The 10,184-nt window shown below is 45.5% G+C and overlaps 1 protein-coding gene across 5 annotated transcripts in view; it reads right to left on the bottom strand.

Annotated features, from left to right (window-relative positions):
* Positions 1-7,860: 7,860 nt before the first annotated feature.
* Positions 7,861-10,184, bottom strand: part of NCAPH (non-SMC condensin I complex subunit H) — a 46,699-nt gene continuing 44,375 nt past the window's right edge. For 4 of the 5 annotated variants that reach the window (XM_017860477.1, XM_017860478.1, XM_017860474.1 and 1 more), the window contains one exon: positions 7,863-8,408. In XM_017860477.1, the coding sequence (XP_017715966.1) occupies positions 8,349-8,408 (60 nt within the window). In that variant the 3' untranslated portion in view covers positions 7,863-8,348. Of the gene's footprint in view, positions 8,409-10,184 lie in introns of all 5 variants that reach the window. The other variant, XM_017860473.1, reaches the window with a different exon arrangement.

The raw sequence follows: 10,184 nt of genomic DNA, 5'->3' as shown, positions 1-10,184 counted from the left end.
ACAGGTGCTGGAGAGGATGTGGAGAAATAGGAACACTTTTACACTGTTGGTGGGACTGTAAACTAGTTCAACCATTGTGGAAGACAGTGTGGCGATTCCTCAAGGATCTAGAACTAGAAATACCATTTGACCCAGCCATCCCATTACTGGGGATATACCCAAAGGATTATAAATCATGCTGCTATAAAGACACATGCACACGTATGTTTATTTCAGCACTATTCACAATAGCAAACACTTGGAACCAACCCAAATGCCCATCAATGATAGACTGGATTAAGAAAATGTAGCACATATACACCATGGAATACTCTGCAGCCATAAGAAAAGGATGAGTTCATGTCCTTTGTAGGGACATGGGTGAAGGTGGAAACCATCATTCTCAGCAAACTATTGCAAGGGCAAAAAACCAAACACCGCATGTTCTCACTCATAGGTGGGAACTGAACATTGAGAACACTTGGGCACAGGAAGGGGAACATCACACACCGGTCCTATTGTGGGGGGAGGGGGAGGGATAGCATTAAGAGATATACCTGATGTAAATGACGAATTAATGGGTGCAGCACACCAACATGGCACATGTATACACATATAACAAACCTGCACGTTGTGCACATGTACCCTAGAACTTAAAGTATAATAAAAATAAATAAATAAAAGTCTTTTCGAAAGATAAAATAAAACAAAAAAACAAATTTCAACATGAGACACAGTGGGGCCAAACAATCTCTATCCAAACTACAGCACCATACAATGGTCATAAGAAGGAATGAAGTACCCAAACATGCTACAACATGGATGAATCTTGAAAACATTATGCTACGTGAAAGAAGCCAGCCACAAAATATCACATATCGTTTTATGATTCCATTTAATGAAATGTCCACATGAGGCAAATCTCTAGAGACAGAAAGTAGGTTAATGGTTGCCTATGTATGAGGAGAAGGGGGCCAGGGGATACAGAGTTTCTTGTAGGGAGGATGAACATGTTCTAAAATTGATTTGGGGCTGGGGGCATTGGCTCACACCTGTAATCCCAGCACTTTGGGAGGCTGAGGTGGGTGGATCATGAGCTCAAGAGATCAAGACCATCCTAGCCAACAGGGTGACACCCCATCTCTACGAAAAATACAAAAATTAGCTGGGTATGGTGGCACGTGCCTGTAGTTCCAGCTACTTGGGAGGCTGAGGCAGGAGAATCGCTTGAACCTCGGAGGTGCAGGTGGCAGTGAGTCGAGATCATGCCACTGCACTCCAGACTGGCAACAGAGTGAGACTCTGTCTCAAAAAAAAAAAAAAAAAGAAAAAAAATTGATTTCGTGGCCAGGCACAGTGGCTTACGTCTGGAATCCCCACATTTCAGGAGGCTGAAAGCACGAGGATTGAGACCAGCGTGGGCAACATAGGGAGACCCCCTTCTCTATCACATAGATAAGTTAAAAAAAAATTTTGGTGATAGTTGGTGATAGTTGCATAACCCTGTGAATATACTAAAAACCACGGAATCGTATACTTTAAATGGGTGAGTTGTATGCTATATGAATAATATCTCAATAAAGTTGTCACATACATGCAGAAATAGAAACTCCAAGATCTGTGGGGTAATATGAAGTAGTCCAGGCCGGGAGCAGTGGCTCACGTCTGTAATCCCAGAACTTTGGGGGCCGAGGTGGGTAGACCACTTGAGCTCAGGAGTTTGACACCAGCCTGACCAATATGGCAAAACCCCATCTGTACTAAAAATAGAAAAATTAGCTGAGCATGGTAGAACACACCTGTAATTCCAGCTACTCCGGAGATTGATGCAGGAGAATCACTTGAACCCAAGAGGTGGAGGTTGCAATGAGCTGAGATCGCACCACTGCACTCCAGCCTGGAGTGACAGAGTGAGACTCTATCTTAAAATTAAATTAAATTAAATTTAATTTAAAAAAATGAAGTAGTACAGTATACATGTAACTGAACAGCAGGAGAGGGTAGTAAGAGGTAGAAAAAAATACTAATAATGGCTGAAATCTTCCAAAATTTGGTGGAAAATAGTTGATCCTCATTATTCATGGGTTCCATATTTGCAAATTCACCTATTTGCTAAAATTTGTAACCCCCAAATCAACTCACAGCCATTTCAGTTATTTGTGAATGTGCATAGAGTGGCGAGAACTTTGAGTTGCCCAACACACATATTCCCATCTGAGGCTGAACAGGGAGACACTCTGCCTTCTTGTCTCAGCTCTCATATTGTAAACAAGTGGCCTTTTGGGGTCTCTTTTAGTGCCATCTTTTTCACATTTTGGTGTTTTTTTGTTTGTTGAGATGAGGTCTCACTCTGTCACCCAGTCTGGAGTGCAGTGGTGTGACCATGGCTCACTGCAGCCTTGACCTCCTGAGCTCAAATGATTCTTCTGCCTCAGCCCTGTGAGTAGCTGGGACCACAGGCACACAACATCACACCTGGCAAGTTTTTGTATTTTTTTTGTAGAGACAGGGTTTTGCCGTGTTGCCCAGGCTGGTCTTGAACTCCCGGGCTGAAGCTATCTGCTCACCTCGGCCTCCGAAAGTGTTGGGATGACAGGTGTGAGTTGCTGTGCCCGGCCATTCCGGTGCATTTTGTTGGTGACTTTACTGTTTGAAGTGGCTCCTGAGTGTACTGCTGAAGTGCTGGCTTTAAATGGGTGAATTGTATGCTATATGAATAATACCTCAATAAAGTTGTCACATACATGCAAAAGTAGAAACTCCAAAATCTGTGGGGTAATATGAAGTAGTTCAGGCCAGGAGCAGTGGCTCACGCCTGTAATCCCAGCACTTTGGGAGGCTGAGGTGGGTAGATCCCCATTTAAGTACTGCTAAGTGCAAGAAGGCTGTGATGAAATGTGTGTTACATAAGCTTCATTCAGGCACGATTCACAGTGCTGTTAGCTATGAGTTCAAAGTTAATGAGCCAACAGTACCGTACATAGAAAGGAGGAATTTCACCAGTCTATACGACATGAAGCCATTCTAGAAAATGCTAAAGTATTATGACATCTACAGTGTATGATGTCGCTATGGGATGGAATGAAAAAGCAGCTAAATTTGTGGATTCATGAGACGACTTTTTTTTTTTTTTTTTTTTTTTTTTTTTTTTAGTGGACAGTACTCTTGTGAGGATAGAAGTCAAATAAATGTACAGTCATGTTACCCATGGTCAGGAAAATGTTAAACCTTTCTTGGCTAGTGTTTTGTTTTAATAAATACTGCCCATAATTTGTAAGATATATTAAATGTCTTTAAATAGGAGCAGACATACAACAAGGTTATGTGTTAACCAGCTGATGAAAATGTTTTGACCACAGGCTCACAGGAAGCTAACCCTGTATCTCACCTAGGAGCAGTGGCTCAGCATTTGCGAATTCTGTGCTTGCAGAGACTTTATAGAACATGGCTACCATGAGAACTCACTGTATTAATTTTCTGATCTAAGAAGCTCAAGAAATCCTAAGTAAATAAACACAAAGAGAATTACTCCTAGATATGTGATAGTTAAACCGATGAAAGCCAAAGATATAGAAAAGATCTTGAAAGCAGTCTGAGAAAAAAAAACAGCAATTACATACAAAGAAATAGTAGTAAGAGCATATGCCGACCTTTCTTCAGAAACTATGGAAGCCAGAAGACATTGGAAGACAGTCAAATGCCAAAGGAAAAAACTATCAACCAAGCATTCTACATCCAGTAAAGCTATTCTTCAAAGATGAAGGCGGCCTGTAATCCCAGCACTTTGGGAGGCTGAGGTGGGCAGATCACGAGGTCAGGAGATCGAGACCATCCTGGCTAACATGGTGAAATGCTGTCTCTACTAAAAATACAAAAAAAAAAAAAAAAAAAAAAAAAAAAAAAAAAAAAATACCCGGGCGTGGTGGCGGGCCCAGCTACTTGGGAGGCTGAGGCAGGAGAATGGCGTGAACCCGGGAGGTGGAGCTTACAGTGAGCCAAGATCGCACCACTGCACTCCAGTCTGGACGACAGAGCGAGACTCTGTCTCAAAAAAAATGGAAGGCAAAATAAAGACAATTTTTTTCATTTTATTATTTTTAAAATTGTGGGTACATAGTAGGTGCATATATTTAAGGGGTACATGAGATGTTTTGACACAGGCATGCACATCACAGAGAACGGGGGGGGGGGGTCCATCCCCTCAGGCATTTACTCTTTCCAATTACATTCTCTGTTTTAAAATAGATGATTTTTATTATTGACTACAGTCACCCTATTGAGCTATCAAATAGTAGGTCTTATTCATTTTTTTTCTTTTGGTACCCATGAACGATCCCCACTTCCCCCCAAAAACATTTTTAAATGAACCTCAAAACTGAGAATGCTGCTCGCAGACCTAGATGATGGCTTGCTGCCTCAGTGCTGAGCAGGTTGGCTTCAGCCACCATCAACGGTTCCTTTCCTTGCTCCAGGGCACCAAAAACTGGTTGCCACAGATGCTGCAAATCTTTGTGGTGTTGAAATGGCCCCATGTCCTGTGCTAAGAAGGGGAACAACGCCCCACTCTGCCTGTGATCCATTATAGTTGTACCACAGCAGAATTGCTAGGGCACCAAAGCGTTACCTGCAGCCTCTTGCTCCCCAGGGGGATCATACACTATAGGGTGGTCCAGCCAGGGAAGTGCACCTAGCTGTACCATACTTTATTGGGAACTACAAACCCCCTTCAGACATCTGTCCTCCGGGTTCAATTCAGTTTGTAATGCCTGGTTCCCTCTTCCTTTGGATGGATTCTCTCTTAGGGCCCCACAATTCTATCTTGCAAACTCTCCTGCCCTTCAATTCTGGTTCTGTTTGGCAGAGAATGTTAAAACTTCATTTATGGACATGGTACGTGCTCTTGTCTCAGGAGGCTTCTCAGCATCTGAGGCAGATACTGCTGGCTACCTCAAATTTTCTTTTAACCTTAACAAAACCCACATTTTTAGCTGGACACATTACCATTTGTATTAGTTTGTTTTCTGTTACCTACAACAGAATACCTGAAACTGGGTCATTGACAAAGGAATTTGTTACAGTTATGGAGGCCGCAAAGTCCCAGGTTGAGTCCACATCTGGTGGGAGCCTTCTTGCTAGTGGGGACCTTTGTGGCATCCTGAGGTGGCAAATATTCATATCAACCCCCCAGGAAACCGATTTAACAGGGGGCACCAGTTCTCTTAACCCCCAGTCCTTCATCCTGCTGCTTCGACTATGGATGTGATGGCTGGACTCCAGCAGCCACACTGAAACAGAAGGATGAGCTGGAAGGATCCCTGGTCTCTCATAATTTCATGGAACCGTCACACCAGTCCTGGAATACGTACTTTCCAAAGTATTTTATATAAAATAAACTTATCTTGCATACCCACTGTCTTAGTCAATTTGGGCTGCTATAACAAAATGACTTAGGCCGGGCACGGTGGCTCAAGCCTGTAATCCCAGCACTTTGGGAGGCTGAGACGGGTAGATCACGAGGTCAGGAGATCGAGACCATCCTGGCTAACACGGTGAAACCCCGTCTCTACTAAAAAAAAAAATACAAAAACTAGCCGGGCGAGGTGGCGGGCGCCTGTAGTCTCAGCTACTCGGGAGGCTGAGGCAGGAGAATGGCGGGAACCCGGGAAGCAGACCTTGCAGTGAGCTGAGATCCGGCCACTGCACTCCAGCCTGGGCGACAAAGCCAGACTCCGTCTCAAAAAAAAAAAAAAAAAGACTTAGACTGCTTATTTATAAACAGATTTATTGTTCATGGTTCTAGAGGCTGACAAGTCCAAGATCAAGGTGCCAGCAGGTCTGGTGTCTGGTGAGGGGCTCACTGCCCACAGGTGGTGCCTTCTCATGGCATCCTTACACGGCAGAAGGGGAAGAGGAGCGAACAAGCTTCCTCAGGCCTCTTTTGTAAGAGCGAGCACTAATCCCATTCACAAGGGATCTGCCCCCATAACCTAATCACCTCCCAAAGGCCCCATCTCAATACCAAATGTATTAGGGGATTTCAACATAGGAATTTTAGACACAAACATTCAGACCACAGCACACGTAGCCCACAGCAACCGTGTAATGAGGGAAACAGGAGAAGCCAGGGGAAGGGGAGGGGATTTCGTTGAAGAAGTTGGTATTGAACTCATCAGTTTTTTTTGAGATAGGCTCTCACTCTGTTGTCCTGGCTGGAATACAGTAGTGTGATCATAGCTCACTGCAGCCTCAAACTCCTGGGCTCAAGTGATTATCCCACCTCAGCCTTCTGAGTAGCTGGGATTACAGACACACACCTCCATGCCTGGCTAATTTTTAAACATTTTTTTAAAGATGGGGGTCTGTTTTCCCAGGCTGGTCTCGAACTCCTGACTTCAAGCAATCCTCCTGCCTCTTCCTTTCAAAGCACTAGGATTGACAGGTGTGGACAACTGCACTTGGTCCCAGTCTTTCTAGTTTTACTGGTAATTCAGCCCCCGCCCAGACCCCACTGTAGAGAAGTGGGGCTGACTGAGGGAAGGAATGGGCTTAGCCAGTTCTACTTTCAGGAATAGCAGAGCAAGAAGCCCAGCACTGACCTGGCCTGGGAAAGTGATGGAAGCTTCAGACCCAGCAAGACAGAGTGTGGATTCTCGCCTGCAGCACCACTGCTCTTTCTAAAGCATGCTCTTTTAGAGTTCCATGGTGTGACAGCTAAGTCTCTAACCCTCTCAGTACAATAGAGCAGGGAATGTTTTGGACACAATTTGGAAAGCATATTCCTGTGGGGAGGGGATTATTTTTGTTTTGTGTAGTTTCTGGCTAAGAAGCAAGTTATTATCAAGAGCAATTGTCAATTGATTATATACTTCACTGCTTCTGGCCTATATCCAAGATCTCTATTTAGCCACTCAATGATGACGGATGTTCTGGCAGAGATCCAGGACCAGCCAGTAACAGAACTACTTGGATCAACATCTATAATATTGTTTCAAGGCCAGGCACGGTGGCTCACGCCTGTAATCCCAGCACTTTGGGAGGCCGAGACGGGCGGATCACGACGTCAGGAGATCGAGACCATCCTGGCTAACACGGTGAAACCCCGTCTCTACTAAAAATACAAAAAACTAGCCAGGTGAGGTGGCGGCGCCTGTAGTCCCAGCTACTCGGGAGGCTGAGGCAGGAGAATGGCGTGTACCCGGGAGGCGGAGCTTGCAATGAGCCGAGATCCGGCCACTGCACTCCAGCCTGGGCGACAGAGCCAGACTCCGTCTCAAAAAAAAACAAAACAACAAAAAAATATTGTTTCAAATTGCAAGCAAAGTTAATTCCCCTATTTCTCTGAGGTTAGGGGAAGAACTTGTACATTTGTGTGTGCTGCATTCTGTGGAGATGGACAAATCTGAGTACTGCTCTCCACCCACTGCTGAGCCTGTATGACCCACCCAGGTAGCACAGAGCACAGTGGCTGAGAGCAGACTCTGGAGGCAGATTACCAGGCTCAGCCCACCCCTGACAGTCAGCCGGCTGCCCTTATGCAAGTTACTCTACCTTGGGTGTCTGTTTCCTCCTCTGCAACATGAGAGTCACAACAGTAAGTTCCTCCTAGGGATGCTGAGAACACTACACGAAGCAATGTACAGAAGGGACAAGAATCACTACCGGCTCCCTCCAGCAGAATCCTGGGATTTAAGCAGGACCCAATCTTGCAATCTCAATGTCCAGCCAGTGTTCTCTCTCTTCCATTCTCCTCCGAGGCAAACCATCTTGGCCCTTAGGCGTCTTCTGCCTTATATTGACGTGTGGGTATCCTGGGTAACTACCAGGACTGCATCCCCTCAAGGGTAAGGACTAGGTCTGATACTCATCTAGTGGACACTCAAATATTTTGCCAGTTATATTACTAAGAATTTTATTTTTGAGCATTCTATATACATTTGTAAGTGTACATATGGTGTATTTCATGTACATGGATTATGAAGTTCTTCAAGGGCAACATTCAGTGCCCACTGGAAAATGTTCTACAAGAGTAGAGTTTGGAAAATAACAGATCAACTTAGGAGACTAGAACTACACACTGATACGAAGAATGGATATAGGTTTTCTCAATCCAGAGCAGTACCCTCACCCGCTCTGCCCTCCCCTCTCCTAGATGGTCACCATAGGGCAGTAAGGTTTCATCAGTCAAGCACAGAGTTTCAGGGCGCTGGCTCCCAGACCGTGACGGAGAGAAGGAAAGAGCTACAAATAAACAGGCACGCTGGTAGTTGGCTACAGCCTGGGTAGAAGCCCATGGCATCTTCTTCCACCCAGACTGGGGATGTCCCGGCAGCTGAGTAAGTGACGGGCCTCCTGACTTCTCCACAGCGAACTCAATCTCCTTGCCTCACAAGAACGTCAGAAAGGTCCTCTGTTCCTTCCAGCTTTAGATTCTGAGGCAAGACCAAAACATGCATGGACTTTGGTATACTGAGAATAAAAGAATCATCAATTCCAATCACAGTTACAAGATAGTGACTACGAGAAGAAAGTCTGTCCCATGATTATAAGAAAAACTGTTTCATAGCAAGTATAACTTGCATGAAAAAACTGATTCCCAATTCTTGTTACAACAAAATGACTTAGGTAAAAAAGCAAAAAGCAAGCCTTGTCTGGCTCTGGTTCCTGCAACCCACCCCCTATAAAGGGCCTAAGAGCTGAGCTGTCTGCCCTAAAGATGCTCATGGAGGCAGATGGGAGGTCATCAGGAGCCACAACACATACATATAGTCATTTGTTCCCCCCTCATCCTCGAGGGATGTTCCAAGGTCCCTGGTGGATGCCTGAACCCATATAGTACCAAATCAAACACAACGCATGATTTTTATGTATATGTATACACAAACATACCTCGTTTTTCCTATACACATACACTTATGATCAAGTTTACTTTATAAATTAGGCACAGTAAGAGATTAACAATAACTAATAATAAAATAGAAAAATTAAGTCAAGTAAGAGGGAGTGGAACACAAGCACTGCAGTACCGCAACAGTTGACCTGGGAACTGAGATGGCTGCCAAGTGACTAATGGGAGAGCCGTGTCTGCAGTGTGGATCCAGTGGACACAGGGACAGTTCAGATCTCGGGCAGGATGGAGCGGGACACTGTGACATTTCATCACACTACTCAGAACAGTTGCAACTTAAAACTTACGAACTCTTTATTTCTGGATTTCCACTTAGTATTTTCAGACCATGGGTGACTGTGGGTAACTGAAACCATGGAAAGTGAAATTGTGGAAACAGGGGCACTACTGTATTAACCCCGTCCATGCACACCTCCTCCAGGCACCCCCAACTGCCCCACTGCCCCATCCCTCCATTAGTTCCTGACAGCAGTGCCCTCCTGCCAGTCTCTGCACAGGCCTTTCCCTACCTCCCTCCCAGCTCCTCCCCAACCCCAGGCAGTATTTCCCTCAGGACTACGCAGCCGTGAGACGCCTTTCCCGACGAACTTCACCACAACCAGCCTGCCCTGACTCTGCACCGGAGGCAGATGGGATGTGCCAGGGCTCAACAGCCACTTGCACCTTTCCTTGCCATTAAAGACGGAGCGCTCAAGTCATACCTCGCAGGTTTTCTGCAGTTCAGGTTCTGGAGGCCGCACACTGCTGCTGGCATGTAGAGAGCCATGAAGGCAGAAGGCCTCATGCCCATCACCGGCTCCTAAGCCCCACACACTGCCTGGCTATGTGAGGGGAGATTGTTATCACAGTGGTGGGGGAACAGACTCCAGACAGGAGTGAAAGAAAGAGAGAAAGAAGTCCAAGAGGAGGTGAAGTTCTGCTGTGAAGTGTTGAGAATATTTCTCTTGGTGGCTCTAAGCTCCGAGTTATCACAGATCCCTGTAGATTACCAGAGTAACTATTGTGGCCAATGTTCCAACCCCATTTTCTCAAACAACCCAAAGCCAGGCCCCAGCACTCAGCCTCACAAGTCATTCTTCAAACCCCAAGAGCTCCGGGACCCTTAAAACAAGACTTGATCACAGCAAAATGAACGAGGCTGCACTGCCACTGAGAGCAGGGGTGCAGAGCTGGGGTCGGAGCAGCATGGCCTCAGTGAAAATGACCTCAGCGAAGCCGCAGAGTCACTAATGTATCTTAGCAGCGTTGTCCTGGCCTGACTCCTTAAGAAACAAGTGAGGGCCATGAAGTAGCTTTCTCA

The sequence above is a fragment of the Rhinopithecus bieti genome, unplaced genomic scaffold (assembly GCF_001698545.2).
Source record: "Rhinopithecus bieti isolate Rb0 unplaced genomic scaffold, ASM169854v2 scaffold_54331, whole genome shotgun sequence".
Taxonomy (NCBI): Eukaryota; Metazoa; Chordata; class Mammalia; order Primates; family Cercopithecidae; genus Rhinopithecus; species Rhinopithecus bieti.
This window is presented reverse-complemented; position numbering and strand designations above follow the sequence as displayed.